Source organism: Microtus oregoni, unplaced genomic scaffold (assembly GCF_018167655.1).
Source record: "Microtus oregoni isolate MIOR12 unplaced genomic scaffold, Mior012 000015F_ref0000493, whole genome shotgun sequence".
Lineage (NCBI taxonomy): Eukaryota > Metazoa > Chordata > Mammalia > Rodentia > Cricetidae > Microtus > Microtus oregoni.
In genome coordinates, this window is record NW_024543074.1 from 20,861,471 (window position 1) to 20,885,215 (window position 23,745).

General features: G+C 43.3%; 1 protein-coding gene across 1 annotated transcript in view; it reads right to left on the reverse strand.

Moving 5' to 3' along the window:
- Phf12 (PHD finger protein 12) overlaps positions 1–23,745 on the reverse strand; it is a 46,120-nt gene that overhangs the window by 21,183 nt on the left and 1,192 nt on the right. The window contains 2 exon segments of the mRNA XM_041664672.1: positions 541–613; positions 23,440–23,621. Coding sequence (XP_041520606.1) covers positions 541–613; positions 23,440–23,621 — 255 coding nt within the window.

The window sequence follows — 23,745 nt, forward strand, 5'->3', positions numbered from 1 at the left end:
GACAGGCTCCAAACTACACAAAGAAATCCTGTCCTGAAAAACCAAATAGTAAATAAATAAATTAAATTAAAAGAAATTCAAAGTAGAAAACAATTAGCCATGCTCATAATTCAGTTAGCACTGACCTAGAGAAAAGGGAAACAAAGAGAAACAGACAACCAGGACAGAGGGGTTCAAAATCTACTCCTTTAATAAAACTGATCAAGCCTCTGGAGACCCCATGGAACTGAGAAGAAGCCTTCTTTTTTGGAGCCACAGATAAGGACACCATATTCAGGCTATTTCCTAAGAGATCAATAAGATCACACTAAGCCTGTCACTAGTGACTTAACATGGCTCACTGGATTAACATACCCCCTTCTGCCCTCTTTCACAGCCCACATCTGGAGTTTTAAGTCTCACAGTCAACATGGAGAGTGATTCCAGTGTTAGAAGGGACAAGAGGATGAAATGCCCTTAGGATCAAGCCCCTTAGCTCTGAAGGATCATTGCTCTAGGTCTGGCATTCTGAGTGGAGCCTTCAGAAAGCAGCATTATTACCTTTCGGCGAACAGTGCACCGGTGACACATCCACTCCCCAGGAGGCAACATCTCTTCACTCAGTGGAGGGTTACTGTGGGGAAAAGACAAGGGCAAGACTAAGTAACTAACCCTTGGATGCAGCTGAAAATAGATCTGGCACAAGCTGCATGTCCCTAACTACTGCTGTGGCCAGTTCTGGAGCCTTGCTAGAGCTCTCATGTCCTTCGAAATGCCTATTTAACAACGTATCATCATCTCAAGGGGGAAACTCCTTGTACAACTTAAAAAGAGAAGCCAAATCCACAGCTGTCGACCCTAGGTTTACAGGAAAAGGCATATAAGTACTAGTTGAGAGCCTGAAGAAGCATTCCCAAATTCTGTACTACGCCTTACTCAAAGTCTGAGTCTAAACCCAATCTCTTCTCTCCGTGGTTCAGAACCTTGTCACACAGTCCATTCTAACCTGACAGGCCTCCTCAGGTATCCATGCCCCCAGTGAACATTTGCCACTTCTTCTTTTGTGATACTCTCCTGCCAGTAAAGCTGTACCCCCACCCCCGCTAGCCATTCTTACAGCTTGCTCTAGGCTCCATGGCTTTGTTTGGTCTCGCATCCACAAGCAGTCCTTGTCTTGTGACTCGCTTTGACAAACAGAATGCAATACCATTGACATGTTGTAACTTTCAAGCCTGAGCCTTAAGCAATCTGTAGATTCCAACCTTTTATGTCTGGAATGTTCTGTCTCCGAGCTCTGCTAAGAGAGTCACATGGAGGAGGTCTGAGGTACTGCAATCAACAGCTTTAGTTGAACTCCAACAGGTCATACCAATTACTGCTATGAATCATCTTGGACATACCAGAGCAGATAAGTCTCCAAATAACTGTGGTCCTGGCCAACTACATGTACAACAGAAAACCACCAAGCTGACCCCAATTCAAGCCTCTACTAGTCTGTTTTGGGCCACTGCGTTTTGGTAGGTTACCAGACATGGCTTCTTCACCTGCATAGACTACTCACTCCCTGTTAAACAGTTGAGTTCCTTTTTCTCTGTGTGTGGGCATGTGCATGAAGTGTTTTGTCTGTGTGTATGTACGTGCACCACATAGTCGCCAGAAGAGGGTGCTGGAATTACAAGCAGTTCTGAGCCACCTGATATGAATTCTGGAAACCAAACTCAGGTCCCCTGAAAGAACAGGATGCTCTCTCAACTTCTCAACTTCAGAGCCATCTTTCTAGCCTGCCTCCTTGCATTTTTAATAAATGAAGCCTTAATTAAAAACCAGAGCTATATCAGGCATGACATATGCCCAGAATTTGGGAGGCTAAGGCAGTAAGATTGAGATTGATGCCAGCTTGAGCTACATAGTGATTTACAAGCTGGCCTAGCATGCATGAAACTCTACTTCAAAACAAAGCAAAACCCAAGCCAAACAAGCAAAGCTCAAAACCCAAGCTGTGTAGGGTTAGACCTCACAGACCTTTAGATCATTACTTCCATTAAAGTTACATGGAGATTTTATCAAATTCCCAGAAGAGTCACATTTATATTGCTAATACAACAGGTATCTTGTTCTAAAAGTATGATTCCCAGTTAAACAGCAACATCTAGAAATGCATTAGAATGTAAATTCTAGCCTGGGACCATCACTCAATTGGTAGAGTACTTGTCTAGCATGCATAAGTCAGTTGTGGGGTGCCCTTTAAATCCAGGCATGGTGGCTCACACCTATAATCCCAGCATTAAGGAGGCTGGGGACAGGAGGATCACTGTGAGTTTCATGTCAGCATGGACTACACAGTGAGACTGTCTCAACTCCACCCCACCCCAATAAACTGGGCCAACTCAGTCAGTAAAGGCACATGTTGCTACTGAGCCTGACTACCTGAGTTTGAGCCTCCCTCAGAACCTACATGTTGGAAGGAGAGCAAAGTCCTGCAAGCGATTCTTTGATTCTTTGGTATGTGGTCAGTCTGTCTCTTAGCGTTGGGTCTCTCTCTCTCTCTCTCTCTCTCTCTCTCTCTCTCTCTCTCTCTCACACACACACACACACACACACACACGTTACAATAAAAGGTGCCTTCAATGGTACCCTTCCTCATCTATCAGAACAGTGATTCTCAACCTGTGGGACATAACCCCTTTGTAGGTCACACCAAATATCCTGCATATTAGATATTTACATTATGATTCATAACAGCAGCAAAATTACAGTTATGAAGTAGCAATGAAAATAATTTCAGAGTTTGGGGTCACCACATTAAAGGATGCAGCATTAGGAAGGTTGAGAACTACTGCATCAGAATATAAACCTGGGTGGCATACACCTTTAATCCCAACACTAGGACGGTAGAGGCAGGAGGATCTCTGTGTGTTCGAGACCAGCATGGTCTACAGAGTGAGTTCTAGACAGCCAGGGCTACACAGAGAAACCCTGTCTCAAACTATTAAAAAAAGAAAGAAAAAACCCCGAAATAAATAAAAATTTCAAGCTCCTCACTACTATTAAGATCCCTATAGCCGGGCGATGGTGGCGCACGCCTTTAATCCCAGCACTCGGGAGGCAGAGGCAGGCGGATCTCTGTGAGTTCGAGGCCAGTCTGGTCTACAGAGCTAGTCCCAGGACAGGCTCCAAAGCTACAGAGAAACCCTGTCTCGAAAAACCAAAAAAAAAAAAAAGATCCCTATAGCCAGGACCTCATCTTTGTCTCCAGTTCCATCAGTCTGCTAGCTTACACAGCCTGTGCTGTTTCTTCTTGTCTCTATTCTTTTAGTGCCAAAAGCCACAACCACATAGGTCTTCTCCCAGTCCTTCAACCAGAATTCTATCGGATAAAGTGTTATTTCTACAAAGTTTTCTCTGAGAGCTCTGGTTCCTTACAGCACCTAAAAAGGGGTGGGGACATATACTGAAAGAATAAGCTTATATAGGAAGTGAGCCCAACCCCTCAAAAGTCAGGAGACCGGGTCATGCTGTTTGGTAGGCATTTGTTTTGGTGGTCAAATCACATAAAAATTATTCATGTTTTCTAAGTCACAAAACAGTGAGAAGATCTGGGCATCAAAGGCCACACTTGGAAACCATCTCACCCTCTACTTTTCTCATTTCTGCCATGCTGGATAGCAAATCCAGGGTCCCCATATGCTAGACGAGTAGCTCCTTGTTGGTTTTCAAAAGGCCACTTTTACAGCTACTAAGCTTAAGAACAACACACACTCAAATAATAAACAAATAAAAAAAAGAACGGTGTTTCCACTAGTTTAGTGTGCAACTCTGAAAACTAAATATGCATTCTGGTCTTTATGACTTGCCTGTTGGGAAAAACAAGGTTCTGCCCTACTCCAACTTCTGCACATTCAAATGAAGACGGTGGTGGAGGCCATCCTTCATAAAAGGAAACCACTGAAAGTTAAGTCAGATAATGCCGAGCTTATTCTACCAGTTTCCACTGTGCAGCAATGAGAACACTCTAACAACCAGTGCTGCCTAGACATCAATATGACTCCTAATCATCGAGGCCTAGAAATGGCAGAGTGATGACTTCATGCTATGTTTGGTTTAATACAGTTCACAAAGTGCTTTAGAAGATCTCTCTCTCCCTCCCTTCTCTCCGAGACAGAGTCTTACTATGTAGCCCTAGATGGCTACAAACTCAAATTCATCTGGTAAAGGCAAGCTACCACATATGGCTTCAGATGCTCTCATTTGATCTTCATTACAGCACTGGAATAATTTTTATTCTTTTGTTTTGTTTTTTCGAGACAGGGTTTCTCTGTAACTTTGGAGCCTACCCTAGAACTAGATCTTGTAGACCAGGCTGATCTCAAACTCACAGAGATTCGCCTGCCTCTGCCTCCCGAGTGCTGGGATTAAAGTCATGCGCAACCACTGCTAGACCCATAATTTTTATTCGTAATGTACAGATGAGTAACTGACACATCTGAAACTATGGAGCCGGCCTGTAGTAGAATTAGAACCTAAACCAGTGTCTTGGCTCTTAAATCTTGAAATGGAACTGTTTCCTTTTTTTTTTATATAAAGAATTATGTATGTGAACACTCTATCAACTTTATGACAGAGAGGGCATCAGATCCCACTAGAGATGTCTGTGAGCCACTATGTGGGTGCTGAGAATTGAACTCAGGACCTTGGAAGAGCAGCCAGTGCTCTTAACCGCTGAGCCATCTCTCCAGTCCGATCGTTTTCTTTTTTTAAGACACAGTCTCATGAAGTTTCACTACATGAATTTCAGGCTGGCTTTGTTCTCCAAGTAGCAAAGATGACTGAAATTCTTGATTCTCTCACCTTCACTTCCCAAGAGCTAAGATTACAGGAATAAACATCTAGCTTAAGACTAAGTGTTTTTTTGTTTTTTTAAACAGAGCTACCTCAAGTTTATTCATAAAAGGAGCCAGACATCTATGGATAGTGTGGAGGGTCATACCCGTCTGTCTACCTTCACATTGGCAGACAGACCCTTTTTATGGAGCATTCACAGTGGTCTGAACTGGAGCTGAGCTGAAGTGGGACCTGAACTGCAACTAGCTACAGTGGTGGCCTTGGTTTGGGCTTAGTCTTTGGTTGGCAGAGCCTGTGGCCCTTGGTTATATAGCCACAAATCTTTACAAACTTGGGTTGAGCAATGAAAACAAGTCAGCAGAGCTTGAGAGTGGCGCCCTCAAGCTGGGCTTAACCTCAGGCTTCACCAGGGCCTAGATGGTCTTAGCATGTGCATTGTTAGACCCATCTTCAGGCCCTTCTTGTGCTTCTTGGCAAACCAAGCTCTTTACAGATTCATAGCTTTGTGAGAGGAGTTTCTTGTGCCTCTTTTGAAACTGGTTGTGCATGGTGTGATTCTTGGACTTGGGCATAACTGCACAGTAACCCGAGTTCCTAAATGAAGTTCCTGGGACTGGAAGGACCAAGTTTTTTTTTTTTTTTTTTTTTTTTAAAGAACCTTTAGTACTCCTATTTCTGAGGATATAGTGGAATATCCTAATATAGAGTACCTGAACCTTCATGCTGAGTATTTTCCTCACTGTCAGTCAACACTCACTGATTCCTACTGTTTACTACAACACATCAAAAACAGATCTGGGCAGAGGATCAGACTAGTCTATTTGACCACTCAAACATTTACTGGATACTTACGCCAGGCAAATGTGCTAAGTGCTGGAATTTCAGGCAGGGTGTTTTTTCCCCCAGAGATCACAGACAAAGGAAAAAGGGTCCCCAGTAACAATACCACATTTACTCAACAAATCAGTTTTTGCAGACAGACCCACACCAGTCATCTGGCATTTCAGTGGACAGCACACTCTCTTTATCATTCATAGCTATTCAATGGTAATTCAGTCAGTGACCCTTTAAAGATGGTGAGGTTAAGGCACATATGGATTCTAGAGGAAGCCAGAGTTTTACAAGTATTTCTTTCTGCATTTTGGCAATGATGAAAAGGCTCTGGGGAGTAGGGACTCCTAGATGAGTTGCTTAGATACATAAAAGTATTGTAGCATCTTGATTTTTAGATTGCCCCTGAGAACATTCACGTTCTAAGAAGACTGAAGTCCTCCAACAATTGTCTTCTGTACCTGGGTTGTCCTGTCCTGGAAAACCAGTGACTCTTTAGCCAATAGAGCAAGGACTTCTACTTCATTTTCTGGCTTTAAAATAATACTGGGGGTTGGAGAGATGGTTCAGAGGTTAAGAGCACTGGCTGCTCTTCCAGAGGTCCTGAGTTCAATTCCCAGCAACCACACAGTGGCTCACAAACATATATAGTGGGATCTGAAGCTCTTTTCTGGCATAAAGCTGTACATGCAGATAGAGCACTCATATACAAAAAAATGAATTTTTAAAAAATAAAATAATATTGTGAGTTTGAGAGATGGCTCCGTTGGTAAAGCACTTCTTGCACAAGCTTGAGGAGCCAAGTTAATCCAGCACCCAGGGAAAGATCAATCTGGGTGTGATGGTGCATACCTGTGACCTCAGCACTGGGACTCTTCCAGCAGACAGGTAGATTTCCTAGAGAGTCAGCCTAATGAATAAGTAGCCCTGTCTCAAACACCAAGATGGATGGCTCCTAGGGAATAACAACCAGAGGTCGACCTCTGACCCCCATAAGTGTGTGCCTATATTAAGGGTCTGAGTATTCATAGATTGCATATGCAACTAAAGATAGACGTTTTGATGTTAGTGTGGCTTTGTTAGGCCAGAGAAGCCCTATAGATTGCTATTATTTATACATCAACCAATTGGAAAGTTAGTTATGGATATCATTTTTTCAAAACTACCTCCCTTTTGAGACAGGGTTTCACTATAGCCCTGTCTCACCTAGAACTCACTATGTAGGGTAGGGTAGCTTTGAACTTACACAGATCTACCTGCCTCTGCCTACTAAGTGCTGTGATTGAAAGGCATGTGCCATAACATCTGGCCAAAACCAATACTTCTTTTAAAGTCAACCTCTGCTGTGTGACTCCAAAATAGCTAGATTCCCATGAACAAATTCAAATGACCCAAATGACTCTACTACTGATGAGACTGTCTAGATTGGTCAATGTCTGGAGCCATACAGAAAAAACTAGAGGCATCCCTCACTGGGACACTGCAATGCCTACACTGATAGATTTCTCTGTCTATGATTCAGAGTCCACAGCCAGATGATCCCAACTTACAGTACAGTTTTAGTTCCGAATGCCTTCCCTTCTCTAATGAGGCCGCAGCTCACCACCACAAATGGAAGATGTTAGTAGTTGTCATGGTTCTTGGCTCTCTAATTAAGAGCATCTATTTCAAGTCCTATGCCAGTGTCACTGATCTGAGTCTAACTGCACACATTTCCCTGGCCTATCAATACCTGTGAACCTGCACATTACCATTTACTTCAGACCATCCCCACCAGTGGGACCTGTTGCTCATAGCACTGTGTTAATTACCCATCCAGCACAAGAAGTTCTCCAGTGTGCAACTAGAAGGGGGAGGGGAACACAAGAACAAAGGGAGGAGAGAGAGAGAGAGAGACCGTGGAGCAGAAAGACTGCCTTCTACTTCAGAGATCTTTTCTTTGTATTACAACAGGCAGATTAAAAAAATACAAAACAAAACTGGTGTTGAACGCTAGACATAAAGAAAGGAAAGAAAGAAAAGCGAGGTTACTGGTGTGTGGTTTGCAACTACCCACTCATCTCAGCAACAGTGACAGAAAACTGCAATCAATGGCAGCATGAAAACAATGAAAAATCTCACTTAGCCAAAGGTGTAGGTATAGATTAGGACAAAAGGGGAAAATGGATGAAAATATTAAAAAAAAAAAACACTCCATTTTCTCTGTGAAAATATGATACAAATTTAATACAAATATTTAACACTAAAAACACTATCTGTATACAACAGACCAAGAACCTCTCTCCTGAGCTTGTAAAAGAGGTCAGTCACATGAGCTGGTCGGGTCCCTTCTGTCAGAAACCATCAGTCTCCAAGATTTAAATGGCTTTCTAAGCCATTTACAGCAGTTTCAGTTGGAATAAAGTAGCAGACTCAGAAAAGATTTGACACCCCCCTCCCGTGGATGAACATCCCCTGCCTTGTTTTGGTGTGAGATGTGGTATTTACCAAGCAAATAATAACACTAAGCAGTTTTGATTTTTAATTTCATAGTTCACAGGTCTCATCGATCCATCTGAGGTCTACTACTAGATTAAAATCCCCTAATTATATTTAGCAGCATCATAAAGACCAGCAGAAAAAACAATGCAGGCTTAGAATTACGCTCTCAGATTGTCGCTGCTGACCTAGGCTGGGTCAGAAATTGGCAATGTGTCCACGTGCACACACAAAGTAAGGGTAAGGTGATTACTGACAGAACCACAATCATAGTTCAACCTTACAGCAGCCATCTTGATCTAAAGACGACCTCTAGGTCCTCCTGAAAATAAGCCTTTTAGAACTGGAAAGACGGCTCAGGGGGTAAATGTATTTAATGCCCATGCAGAAGATCAAGGTTTGGTTTCCAACATCTACATGGTGGCTTGAACTGTCTATAATTCCAGTTCTAGGGAATCTGACACCTTCTTCTGGTCTCCACAGGCACCAGGCACACATGTAGTGTACAAACATACGCACAGGCAAAATACTCACACACATAAAATAAAAATAAACCCATTTTCTTTTAATCTTAAAAAAAGAAGGGAAAGCATACATGCCTTTTCAGAAAATATGCTGAACCAGGTATATTCTGGAAAAGCTAAGAGGTGATAAGTAAAGTTTAACTTAAAAAACGATGTAAAATATACATCTGAGCCTATGAGATGGCTCAGAATAAAAGCACTTGTAATACAATAGTGACAATCCGAGTTCCATTCTCAGGACCTTGATGGAAGGAGAAGTTACTGTCCTCTCATCTCCATGTGTGTACACAACTACTAACATTTTCACTTTCCTTTTTGAGACAGGGTTTCACTATGTAGCCCAGGCTAGCCTCTAACTCACAGGGATATATCTATGCCTCTGCATCCTAAAGTGTTGGGATTAAAAGTATATGCCACTATACCTAGCTATCCCCCTCCCCACCACCACACACAGGGTTTCTCTGTGTAATCCTGGCTATCCTGGAACTTACTATGCAGACCAGGTTGGCCTCGAACTTAAAGAGATCCACCTGCCTCTGCCTCCTGAGCCAGCTAAAAGAAAATTCTTCAGGTTAGAGATATAGTTTAGTTGGTAAAGTGTTTGCCCAGCAGGCACAAGGCTGTGGGTTCAATCACCAGCACTGCACAGACCAGATTCAGCAATGCATGCCTGTTATCCTAACTCTTGGGAGGTAGAGCCAGGAAGAGAATTTCAAAACTACCCTTGGCCATATTATGAGTTCTAGACCCTGCTGGCTTACATGAGACCCTGCCTGTGTAAGAAAAGAAAAATTCTTTTTTTTTTTTTTTTTTTTTTTGGTTTTTTCGAGACAGGGCTTCTCTGTGGTTTTGGAGCCTGTCCTGGAACTAGCTCTTGTAGACCAGGCTGGTCTCGAACTCACAGAGATCCGCCTGCCTCTGCCTCCCAAGTGCTGGGATTAATGGAGTGTACTCATTTAAAGATATTAAAAAAATTTATCAACATATCCAAATATAACACTACATACTTCAACAGAATGAAATTTAAGTGTCAGAAAAACCAGCAAGCTTCCTCTGGACAGCTGTGTGACATTGCCTATTCAAGTACGACCTCTTGAAGGTGAAGAAAAAGGCCACATGGGAGGACACTGAGAGAAAACGGCCTGAGTGATTCTTTACTAGCCTAACCAGTCACTCAAATCATAAAAGTACACACTATGGGTTTTCATGCAAAGCCTGAGTGACAGTCTTAACAAGGAGACCAACGAGGTGCCGGGCAACCACAAATGCCCACCGAGAAACTTAGCTATCGCATTACCTCCTCAGGCACACATCCTTCCAAACTAGCTGACTGCGCCCCAAGTTTTCTTGCCTTCTATGTAGACCTGGCTGTGGCATCCTCCTAGCAAAGGGCAGCTGGAGAAAGCATCGCAACAGCACAGGAAGAGGAGGCAGGGAAAACACCAGAGTTCAGCCCGTGTTTGCCTCTGCTACCTCTGCTACAACATCTATCATCTGGCTGTTCTCGGAATTTTTATGTCTTTGTAATAGATGGGTTGGCTTTACTCTTTCACCTCCTGGTTGACACTACAGCCTACCTATCTTTGGGAAACGGTCAACATTCTGACCTCAACAGTAATTTTTCTTCTTCTTTTTTTAAAGACAGGGTTTCTCTGTGTAGCCCTGGCTCTCTTGGAACTCACTCTGTAGACCAGGCTGGCCTAGAACTCACAGAGATCTGCCTGCCTCTGCCTCCCAAGTGCTGGCCTGGTATTAAAGGCGTGCGCCACCCTATCTAGCAACAGTAATTTTTAATACTCCTGAAGAATATTTAAATGTCAGGAAGAACAACTATATACTTTGTAAGAGTCTCAGAAGTATGAAAAGTACTATTCTGATATCAATTTTTTTGTTTTGTGTGAGAAAGGTTGGCCTTGAACTTGTGATGCTCCTCTCACCCCAGCTTCCTAAGTGCTTGAATTTCAGAAGTGAGCCACCACATTTAGCTTCTGTCACCAAATTTTAGAGGACGACCAAGGAAAAGATAACAGCCAGACCAATCTCATATTACAGAAACAACTCAGCAATCTGGGCCAGCTATCAATGCTGGATAGAAAATTCTATTAAGGCCTACAAAGCTAAAAATACTAACAATATCTTTTTCTGGTTCTTTTTTTTTTTTTTTAAAGACAAGGTCTCATGAAACATATAGCCCAGGCTGGCCCCAAGGCCCCAATCTTCCTGCCTTGACATGTGTGCATGCACACACACCGCAATATAAAATTGAACTTAATTTAGGCAGCAAATTTTTACTTAATATAAAAGAGACTCTTTGGGGCCGGAGAGATGGCTCAGCGGTTAAGAGCATTGCCTGCTCTTTTCCAAAGATCCTGAGTTCAATTCCCAGCAACCACATCTGTAATGAGGTCTGCTGCCCTCTTCTGGCCTGCAGGCATACACACAGAGAACATTGTATACATGATAAATAAATATTAAAAAAAAAAAAGAGAGAGACTCCTGCCTCATTTGCCACCCTCTGACAGAGGAGGGAGACTCTTATTTGGGCCCTATAGCATCAGGCTTGCTCCCTACCCCCCAATTCTCCTCATAAACCTCAAAGCTCCCCATCCTTTAGGACTTAAGTAATCTCGACATGCTGTCAGGCTGTGCTCTTGTGGTTTGATGCCACTGCTAAATGCTGACTCGGGCTTCCAAACCCTTCCAGTTACACCTCTAGTGACCTATTTAGACGCTGAACACACCTCTCAGAGATAGAGAACCATAATTTTTTCCCTTTGGCCCACTTTTGGGATATCTGTGCATATACAAATTTAAGTAATTCAACAAGCATGCAAGCCCTAAATTTGAGTTATTTACCTTACTGCATATACTTTGCCAATATACAGCCTATTTCAACACCAAAACCACAGCCTGCAGGGAGGTCTGATATTAACAGATTAGCCAGGTCTGTCTATTCGCTACGTAACAAATGGCTATTCTAGGCAACCAGGAGGACCACAGAGGAAGGATTAAGTAATCACAAATGACAGAGTAAAGCAAATGTTAAACAGCTTAAGTCAGTGACAGAATTCTCCCAAAAATCATATAAGAGGATGCTCTTTCAAAAAAGATGGCAAGCAAAATTAAAGGAGAGAACATGCAACCAACCTATTCCAGATATATTCAGTGAGGTTAATGGAGTAAAATTTTCATAAACCAGTACTGATTATTTTCTATTGAAAAAGTTCACCGTAAAGTTTTACACTAATCCTTATCTTCCCAAAAGGGAAACAGCAGAACTCTAGCTGATGGCTTATGATAGAAGCCCACAGTGGGTTAGGTAGTGGTAGCCCTTTAATCCCAGCACTCAGGAAGTAGAGGCAGGTGAATCTCTGAGTTTGTGGCCAGCCTGGTCTATAGAGTGAGTTCCAGGACAGCAAAGGCTACACAGAGCTGTAGCAAGCGCTCCCCGCAACCCCCCTGCAAAAAAAAAAAAAAAAAAAAAGTCTATGGTAGGTCCCTGTTACTTAACTTCTAATGCAGGGCCAACTCACCCCAAGTTCTCAGTATTTTATTAGCTTCTTTGCTCTGCACAAACACAGGAGAAAAATAATATCCGTCATCTTTGTATCGATCAGAACTGAGTGAAAACCTCTAATTCAGGTGTGCTGGTGTTGCTACAATCTGGATTCTACCTGGAATTCAAGCTCATTGATAACTTTGAGAGGTTCCCTTGCCTGGCCTGGAATTGGAAGTGAGGTTTCTGGGCTGTGATATAAACAAACAAATAAAGAAAGATAAAATATTCCAGTCCATAGAGACACCTCTTGTTCATGCATGCTGGTTTCAGAAGGAGTCTCACAGAGCAGACCAGGGAGACTAGTGTTAGGTTCTGGCACTCCCCAACTTGCTGGTACTGCACTGGTGTTTTGGTCTGTCAAAACTAGCAAACAGCCGGGCGGTGGTGGCGCACGCCTTTAATCCCAGCACTTGGGAGGCAGAGGCAGGCGGATCTCTGAGTTCGAGACCAGCCTGGTCTACAAGAGCTAGTTCCAGGACAGGCTCCAAAAAAACCACAGAGAAACCCTGTCTCGAAAAACCAAAAAAAAAAAAAAAAAAAAAAAAAAACTAGCAAACACTTTTGGAAGATATCCCATATCCATATAATTTTTTTCAGAAAAAGAAAGGAAAAAATTAAATAGTAAAGTGAGTGACATATAGGGAAGCAAATGTTATTGGAGGAAAGGAGCAGCCATGAGGTGCCACCCTCACAGAATAGCCCACGTAGCATTTCTGCTCCCCAGTCAGTGTTATTTTGCATGCCTCTCACATGAAACCATATGGGAAAGACGCACTGTTCATTCAGTACAACAGCAAATGGAAGGAGAACGCTGAAGGAGCTGATAAAGTTTGTCATTACTTGGGAAATCGCAACAGTTTGCAAGACATACTTGGAATTTGCTTATTGTGAATTTAACAACTGTTCTATGTAGTAGTGAATTTGGTTCCTTCTTACCAGAGATTTAAAATCAATAAACATCTCATTCTCAATTTTTCCTACCATAGAGATGTGCTAAAACCTCATCTTTGTTTTTGTTTGCTGAGACTGATGATTCTGATAGCCGGAAATAGCAGGCAGGAGAAACAGTCACCATCTCATTCTTAACTGCCTGCAAGTCACGGGAAAAGTAGTCAACAAGTGACCTGTGCAGTGTCCCGGGCATGGTGACAAATCAGGAACACCAAAGTGACTTTCTGAAATCCCATCTAGGACTGTACTGAATACAATGTCCTCCTCTTTCAGGAAACTGGCAAGGGGACAGCTGTACTCCTGTCCTGTGTTTCTTGAGAGGCTAGCATTATGTAGAGGTGTCTTATTAAGTGTCACCTGTGTGAATGCCAATGCTGATCATCATGCTGTACTTCCTGGGGCCCTTACGTCAAAGGAGGAATCCAGCGGTATGGAGGGTGGGGTGGGGGGAGAAAAGTTGAGGAATGAGATAGTAGAGATAATTGATTTTAATCTGTCTTCCATTCTGTTGATCTGGAATTCTGGCATCTTAAAGCAAGACTACCGGGGTTGGAGAGGTAGCTAAGTAGGCAAAAGGCCACTGAGCCTGATGACCTGCGTTTGATCCCTACGTGACTCCCGCAAGCTGTATGCTGACTTCCATACAGGAGATGAAAGCACACTTCCCCTGGCCCTAATTAAAGTAAACACCCGATACTGGTTTTAAGATGCTTGTACTAATTACTGTAAGAGTCACTAGAAGCCTAAGGAGAATGTTGCACTGAGTGGTCCACTTAACCACACACCCAAGGAAGTGTGTGCGCACTGGAGATTAAAGACAAATTCAGAGATGGATTACCTTTTTTTTCCTTTTTAAAGAGTTTCGTGTATCTAAGGTTAGCTTCAACTCCTGATCTTCCTGCTTGAGCACCGGGATCATAGGTCTGTACAACCATACCTGTTTTATGTAGTGCACGTAGTGCCGGGAACTTCTTGGATGTTAGCTAGGCAAACAGTCTACCAATTGAACTATATCTCCAAATATTTCTCCAAAGATAACTCCTAGCCTTAGATTTTTTATTGGTTAGGAGCCACCCTGAAATGTTGAAATAGTGTTAAATCAAATCACAGAGTAAGGTTCTCTTCACTGAGATGTAATAATAAAACACAGACACACTCTTATTTGCTGTATGTATATATATTTGTGTGAGCATGTACGTGGAGGTCAGAAGGCAACCTGTACAAATTCATTCTCTGTGCTGAGCGTGGTGGTGGTATGTCTTTAATCCCAGCAGGCTAATTTCTGAGTTCAAGGCCAGCCTAATCTACAGAGTGAGTTCCAGGATGGCCAGGGCTATACAGAGAAACCCTGTCTCAAAAAAATCAAAAGTTAAAATTGGTTCTTTACCCTCACATGTGGACTACAGGGATAGAACTCAAATGTGGGAGTGAAATTCTGAGTGAATGTGTGCACAGTCATATTAAGGACTCCAATGCCTCAGGCACGGGAATGACAAAGTCTTCCCAGGGCAAAACTCAGAGGGATAGTAAAACTTGCCTCTGGTCCAAGTGCAAACGTTGATAGTGTGTGCAGCCCACACTAGATATTTACATTCTGAAGACTGTTGCTGAGATTAGTTGAACCTGCTTCCTTGTTCAGCTATATATAATACTCTCTGCCTTCTTGATAGCTATAAGTAGTAGCCCACCTCCCTGTTCAAATACACACACACACCCAAGAAGAGTTAAGGGAAGTAAAAAGATACCCAACAGGATGATAGAATATCTACAAATCATACATGACAAGGGACTTATATCTGGATCTCTTATAATTCAATAAATAATAACAATAAACAACTAGGATGTAGCTCAGGAGTAGTATATAAGGTCTTGGGTTTGATCCCCAGTAATGCCAAAAATGTTTTTGAAAAAAAATTTAATTAAAAATGGATGGTGGCGACCAGGTGGTGGTGGCACACGCCTTTAATCCCAGCACTCGGGAGGCAGAGGCAGGCGGATCTCTGTGAGTTCGAGGCCAGCCTGGCCTACAAGAACTAGTTCTAGGATAGACTCCAAAGCTTCAGAGAAATCCTGTCTCGAAAAACCAAAAAAAAAAAAAAAAAGACAAAAGAAAAGAAAAAGGATGGTGGCACACATCTTTAACCCCGGCACTCAGAAGGCAGAGGTAGGCAGATCTTTGAGTTTGAGGCCAGTCTGGTCTACAAAGGGAGTTCCAAGACAAGACAGCCAGAGCCACACATTGAGAAACCCTGCCCTGAAAAAATAAATAAATAAATAAATGAAGAAGCGAGGCTCATCCAACACACAGCAGTGGCACATCCACCTCTGGAGCCCAGGCTGGCTTTAAGCTGGCTATTTCACCACTTCTAGCATCCTAGAGCTACACAGAATTCTAGGTACCAAGACCAGCAGCACTGACTACCTGAATCTCCTTTCAGTTCTAACTAGACAATTCCTCGGTCCTTGAAAAGTCTTCTGTTTTGTTTTGCTTTTTTGAAGGGTTTCAAGACAGGGTTTCTCTATGTAGCCCTCAAACTCAGAGATCTGTCTGCCTCTACCTCCCTAGGGCTGGGATTAAAGACGTGCACCACTGGACCCTTGAAAAGTCTTAAAAACGAAACCCAACACTCTTGGAGGCACACCCGACTGAGAATTTATAATATGACTGAGAATTCATAATATATAATATGATCCTCATCTCCAGATTTAAAGATAAGATAGATCTAAACACATTTTTCAAATATTTATGACTGAAAAAAAGTACACAATTTAGTTACAAAGGCCAGAAGCTATCCTGCTTGTTAGTGGTACGCATGTGTAAATTACTGTGAAACCCTTTGGGAACAGCAGGAGACTGACATAGAAGATTGTTGAGGTTATAACTGCAGCTCACCTTTCATTGAGTATGGTCATTTCAGAATAGGTCCCAAATTTACAAAACAATTTACACCAGTGCCACTAACTGTACAAAAACTGCCATCGAGCCAGGTGTCCACAATCTAATATAATCTCAGTACAGGAGAAACTTGAGTTCTTAGCCAGCATCAGCTATATAGTGTAGCCTAGTCTCCAAAACCAAACCAAGCCAACCACCTGCGCTGGGGATATAGTCAGGTGATGAAGCGCTTGACTAGCACGTGAAAGGCCCTAAGGTGGATCGCTGCACCAGAAACAACAAATTTGTCATTTCACAGAAAACTTTTTTCCTTTTAATATATCTGCTATTTCCCTTTTAAACTCAAACCATTTGGGTCACAAATATACCAAAATTATTTTTTAAATTATACCTTATTTGTTTTTAATTTTAAAAAAAATTAATGTGCTTGGGTACCATGTGCACACTTGATGCCAAAAGCCAGAAAAGGGTACTGTAGTCCCTGGAGTTACATACTGTTGTGAGCTTCTAAGAGGGTGCTGTGAATTGAATCCAGATCCTCCAGAAGTGCCAGTGTTCTTAATCTTTACCCCACCCCTAACTCCCTTTGGGACTAGGTCACACTATGCATCCCTGGCTGGCCTAGAACTCACTGTGTAAGATTAGGCTAACCTTAAACTTGGAATGATTTTCCTGCCTCTGCCTTATTCTAATTTTGTGTGTGTGCAGATGAGTGTGCATGTGGAAACCGGAGGCTGATGTTGGGACTCTTCCTTCATTTCTCTTCTACCTTATTCTTTAAGGCAGGGTCTACCATCAAATCCAGAGCTCACCAACATGACTAGTCTTGCTAGCCAGCTTGCAAGAGATCTCATGTCTGGCTTTCCTAGGCTGGACTTTCAGGTAGCCTGCCACACACACACCTGGCATTTATGTGAGCTTGGAAGTCAAAACTTCAGTCCTCTTGCTAGCACAGCAAATGTTTTAACTGCTCTGCTGAGCAATCTCCCCTCTCCCCTGCCCTATTCTAATTTTCTTTTTAATGTACACTGGTGTTTTGCCATGGGTGTCAGGTCCCCTGGAATTGGGACCGTTGTGAGCTGCCATGTAGGTGCTGGGAACCAAACCTGGATCATTTGGAAGAGCAGTCAGTGCTCTTTACCACTGAACCATCTCTCCAGTCCCTATTCTAGTATTTTTAAATAATCTTTTTTTGTTGTTTTGTTTTTGTTTTTTCGAGACTGGGTTTCTCTGTGGCTTTGGAGCCTGTCCTGGAACTAGCTCTGTAGACCAGGCTGGTCTTGAACTCACAGAGATCTGGCTGCCTCTGCCTCCCGAGTGCTGGGATTAAAGGCGTGCGCCACCATCGCCCGGCTTTTTAAATAATCTTTATCTTTGTACTAACCACTCATCTCCTAAGATTAACAGCCAAGCCCCACATAGTCAGAAAGCATACATTATGAACCTGAGCTCAAGTTGGACTTTCCATTTTCAAGTGGACTCTTATAAACACAGCTAAATCCCAATTCATCACATAAAGACAAATAAGTAAATAAAATAAACATAAAACCAACTTAGGTACTTGTGTATTGTGATGTGGGATTACCCTCGGTATGCTATGAATATGCTGTATTACTACTGGATAATAAAGAAGCTGCTTTGGCCTATGGTAGAACAGAATATAGGTAGGTGGGAAAACTAAACTGAATGCAGGGAGAAAGAAGGTGGAGTCAGGGAGAAGGGAGCCAAAGGAGAAAGACGCCAGAACCTTACTGGTAAGCCAGAGCCTCAAGGAGATACACAGATTAATAGAAATGGGTTAACTGAAGATGTAAGAGCTGGCTAGAAATATGCCTGAGCCACCTGCCAAGCAGTGTTGTAATAAACAGTTTCTGTGTGATTATTCTGGCCTGAGCAGTCGGGAAACAGTACAGTCTCCGCTTGCATTGTGGGATGATATCAGCTCATGGGATAGAGTGAGGGAAAGGAATCGACGACACTGTCCCTTGCAGTTTCTCGGGACCAGATTTCCAAGTACTTTAATGTCAAAAACAAGTTCACGAGATTAAAATAAATAAATAAACCCTACATATTTTGATTCACTGGTTGACTATTAGTCCTATGAACCAAACACATCATAATCAGAAAATTCTTAAAAGTTTAGAGGGAAAGATTTTTTTCAAGGCAGAACACTTCTAGATGCTATTGTATGTGTGAAACCTTTGTTATGACTCACTGGAAATTAAACATGCAAAACTCCAAGTGAGCTTAGTTTTGTCTGTGCACAGAGACCTTTTCACTCTTATTCTTCGAAAACCTCATTTTGAGTCTTGCTGCCAACACCAGAGAGAGGAAAGCCAGCCAACGATTCCAAATATAACACACAGAGGCAAATGCTACAGAAATCTGTCTGACGGGAAGGGACCACGCTGAGATCTACTGAAGTGGATACACTTCTCAATCAGACCATTTTGGTCCCTGTCTGTCTGGAGCAGAATTCCATGAACCGTTTCATGAGAAAAATACCCACTTTCCAGTAGCCTCATTACTGCTGCTGTGGTACTCACTCTATCAGTGACAACAGTCCTTCTCAACTCAAACAGAAAGATGTATCATCAGCAACTAGAGCTTTACCAGTCAGCCTGCTTTTTTTTCTTCACGAATATAATTAAACTGGGTGGTAGTAGCACACACCTTTAATCCCAGTGCTGGAGAGGCAGAGGCAGGTGGATCTCTGAGTTTGAGGTCAGCCTAACTAGAGTGAGTTCCAGGATAGCCAGGGCCCAGGGCTACACAGAGAAACCCTGTCTTGAAAAACCAAAAAAAATAAATAAATAAATAAATAAAATATTATTTTATGTGTATGGGTATTTTATCTACATGTATGTCTACTTGTGTGCTTGGTACCCACAAAGGCCAGAAGAGGGCATCAGATCCCCTGAAACTAGAGTTATAAATGGATGGTGGTGAGACATCCTGTGGATGCCTGACTGGAACTCGGGTCCTCTGGAAGAGCAGCTAGTGCTTTTATCCGCTGAGACATCTCTCCAGCCTAGGTATCCTCTCTTCAATAGATTTTTAGGGATCAGACTTCAGAAGGCTCAACTTATGCACGACTGTGATGACAAAGCCAGAATCATCAGGGGACAACTGAGAACTTTCTAGTTCTCTGGGGCAGGCACAGTAACCCTACTAGCACGCTGAGTTTATTAATACCACGCACAGGACAATTCATTTCCTAACACAGAGGATTGCCACAGAAAACCCAGAAAAGACCTAATTGGACTGACTTTCCACAGTTCATTAATTCGAGAGAAAAGGTGGCCCAAACACAAGTTGTGAGCAGTCCTTTCCTTCACTCAGGTAATTTATCTCAGAAAAACCTGCCGTTTGGTGCTATGTCTTTTTTTTAAATATTTATTTATTATGTATACAATATTCTATCTGTGTGTCAGGCCAGAAGAGGGCACCGTAATGTCTGGTGCTATGTCTTAAGCCCAAGAGATAAGGTTTGCCTAGGAATCACTTCTGTCTAGGCTTGGTTTTTCAGGCTTAAAATCCTGGTTACTTGGGAAGCTGTGACAGGAGGGTTAACAGGCCCTACCTAGGTTCAACCCAGCACCATCCCATCAAAAGAAAGCACTTCTGGGGCATTTTAATATATACTGATTACCATAAAGCATACTGGCAAAAAAAAACCCAGCCATACAAAGGACTTGTCTCACAGAACCTTTTTTTTGTTTTCTTTTCAGACAGGGTCTTTCTATATAGCCCAGGCAGGCTTGGAATTCTCAGTACTCTAGCCTCATCCTTTAAAATGCTGGGATTACAGGCAAGCAAACACCTACCCAATATCTCATAGAACTTTCAGTGAAGATAGCAGCACTGAAATTATGATCCATAGCATTCATAAAATTCCAATTCCATTCTCACACACTCTGTACATAAGGGACACATGCTATCTAAGTCATGTAGTTTCAGCCAGTTCAAAGGGGAAACAGGAGAAAATACAGCTCTACCTAACCTCACCCCCATACAAATAAGCAAACACAGGAAAACTATTGGAAACACACTCAGGAATCAAAACCTCAACATTAACTGCTTAACCTCACAACTCTGGCTGATTTAGTACTTCAATTTTATTGGAGAATGTAGTTTAAAAAAACAGAAAAGTGGGGAAATCCTCACTTATGAAATGAAAGCACCCAGGGAATTCTATTTAAAAGATGTTTTCCTCCTCTTTCACTAATACTTAGAATGTTTTGTGACTTAGAGAAGAACTCAGATAAGTCGATGGTACATTCACTCAGTACTGACACCTTCAAGGGAGAACTGAAGATGCGAAACAAATCCTACTTCATTCACTACCATTTTTAAATCTCTGATTACCAGTTCTCATTCATGATCTCAGACAGGGGAAACAGTCAATGACATGCGTAGCCTGAGTCTCACTGTCCCTCCCGCTTTCTCCTTACAGCTAATGCACAAACTGCAGTTAAAACTTAACAAGATTTACTCTTAAAGACTCAGAGTTCAGCTTTTAAGAGTTTAAAAGCCCAACCTTAGGCAAAAAGATAGCACATTTTTTTCCATGTCTCAAAACTTTTCTTAAATTAAAGGTTTACTTAAGAGCCAGTAAGATCAAGAGGTAAAGGTACTTGCTGCCCCATATGGTAACTTGAAATCCTGAGTCCAGTCCCTAGGAACAACAGCAGTGGAGAGCACTGAATCTTGAAGGCTATCCCCTTACTTTCACCTGGCATTCCCCCCCCCCAATATATATATGATATTTGAGACAGGGCTTCTTTGTGCAACAGCCTTAGTTGTCCTGGAACCAGGCAAGTCTTGAAGAGATCCACCTGCCTCTGCCTCCAAAGCACTGGGATTAAAGGTGTGCACCACCACATCCTGGCAATAAATGTAATTTATAAAAAAAACTAAAAGTAATGTATGTATGTGTATGAGTGAAGGTATACATGTCCAAATGCATACTCCCAAGTTTGGAAAGGTTAGAGGGCACTGCGTGTCCCCCTCCATTATTCTCTGCCTATTCCTTTGAGAATTCTGGGTGTTTTCTCAGTTAAGCTATGACCTGGACCAACCTGGCTTCCAGCAAGGCTAGAAGCCAGCTAAGTATCAGTAATCCCGAGTCTGCCACCACCCCTAAACTGGAGCTAATGGCATTTGCAGGACCCCCAATTTGTCGTGTGGATGCTGGGATCTGAACTCTGTTCCTCATAATTGTCAAGCAAATGCTCCTAAGGTGCTTCAGATTCGCCCTAGAGGTAATAATTAAAATATTAGCCCAAACTTAAAAAAAAAATACAGCTAGATATGAGGGTGCACAGCTGTAATCCCAGCATTCGGGAAACTGAGGCAGGACGATGGGCATAGGTTGGAAATCACCCTGGGCGACATAACAAGTACTAAGTCAAACCAAACAGGGATACACAGCAAGACTGTCTCAAAAAAAAGCAAAAAGCACAGAAAAAGAGAGAAGAAATTGAAAACACAGTCCTAGTCATGCATTAGATAAGTACAACAAAAACCATAATCAACACAGACTCAGGTTCAAATCCCTCCTGTGCTCAAGAACAGCAAGGGAGGGATAAGCGATGATGTGTACTTTTGAGACTGAAAATGGTTGTGAGTTCAAGGCCAAGCAGGGCTACAGAATGAGGCCAACTTAACCCACCCCAAATAAAAAGGAATAGCAAGAGAAACTGGATCACAGATATTTTCTCCAGGTGGATTACATTTTAGAGGAAGTAAAGGCTAAAAACAGAACCCACGGGCCCTTACTGTTGGCATTACTCACTTCATAATAAAAATTTAAAGATCAGTAGCAAAGCTTCCTCCAGGATAATAATCTTTGTCCCTGGAACATTACAAGCCAAGATGGGGGTGCCCTCCTAGGCAATAGTGTCTTGGAATTAGTAATGGGAATGTCTCACGTAACTTCTGACCACAGTCTTAATTTGCCGAGTATCAGTCATCTGTCTAATAAAACCTGCAATTAGTACAAATGCAGCAGGCATTATTCCACAAACTAAGCGAGGGAATGTGGATGGAACTGTGGAGACCTTAAACACTTTTTTAAACAAGGGATTTAAAAATAGACAACACCAGTTATAAAGGGCAGCACAAAAATAAAAAAAAAACAAAAAACAAAACAAAACAAAAAAACCCAAACCAAAAGAAAATAACAGGACCCCCTTTCCTCCCAATCTAAGTGGGAACAAACAGAACAGCCCCTCAGTCCAGAAGCTAGCCTCAGTCAACTGTTGCTGAACAGAACAAGAGGCCACCTGGGTTCCAAGTACAGATGTGGGGTTTTTGTGCAGGGCAGAAAGGTGGTCTGGGGGCAGAAGATAGTGAAAACTATCTTTTTTGCCAGATCGTTCCACGATGAGAAGAATCAAGCACCCTCACCCGGCGATCAACCCCCCCTCCCCCACCCCCATTCAGCTGAGGTGAGAGAATGGATTGCTTTCCAGCTCTCAAAACTGCCTTTCTGGAGCCACCAAATACAATCTTGCCCCAGCAGCAAAGAATTTTGTGGAGAAGGGCTCGTTGATCCAGAGCAGAGAAGAGAAATCGGCGCCCAAGGGCAATTTTAATTGTCTAACTCGGCCCGATTTCCTAAGAGGCAGCAGAGCAGGGAGGGAGGAGCAAAGAGGGAGGAGGGAGGCAGCTCTGGAGTGGCAACAGGGGGCAAGCTGCAGAGAAAGGGATCAAGCCGGCGAGATCCCAGCCCTGGCTCTCGAGGAGCTGCTGCAGAAAGGGCTCAAAGGCTACCCGCACCGTTCTCCCGGAGACGTTTGCAAATCATATATGTAGCCAAAATGGCGCTGAGAATAAAAATATAATTTAAAGGCAGGTCGCCATATTGTAAACAGAGAGGCAAAGAAGTGGACTCGAGAGACATCCTCCATGATTTCCTGCACCGGCGCAGGCACCCGCTCGCTTGGGTCTGAACCTTGGCGAACTGGGTGGCCGAGAGCTCCGCGCACCAACCCCAAGGAGAGCTCAGGCGCAGGCAGGAGCCCAGAGGGCGGCGGGAGCGCGCGGCCGCCAAGCGGCACTGGACCTGGAGCTCCTCCCCTTCCTCCCCCGCCGCCGCCGCCGGCCGCACTCGGCCCGAACAGTCCCAGCTCACAATCTACTTCCAATCTCAGTTGGGGCTCACCTCACTCCTCCCAACCCCCATCCCGGGGTCACGCCGCCGCTCTTCCCCTCAAGTCGGCCGGATCCCGGCAAAAGCCGAGATCGCAGAGGCGCTCGCCCCAGCGGCTGCAGGCAGCTAGCGGCTGCAAGCGCCCGTTATATCTCCAGGCCTGGTGAAGGAATGTACCGAGTACGGTCCGCCAAGGTGCTCCAAAGGGGTCCCCAGGCCTTACCAGCACTGGAGGTGGAAGGCGGCAGGGCAGTGGTCGCAGCACAAGAGATCCCCACCTTCCTTGCAGCTATCGCAGCTGTCGTGGTTGGTGGCCCTGCCGCTTCTCCGGGACTCTTTCTCCGGCTTCCGACTCCGTTTTTCTGTCTCGTCCGTCTTGGGGGGAGCCAGCAGAGCTTGGATTTGCTGCACACACATACAAACGGCGTGTGTGCACATTCGGAGCTCTCGGGCGTCCCGTAGTCCCCGAGGCGCGGCTTCTCCGTCACCCACCCCTCTTCCCCCTTTTGTCCTTCTTCCTCCCATCCAG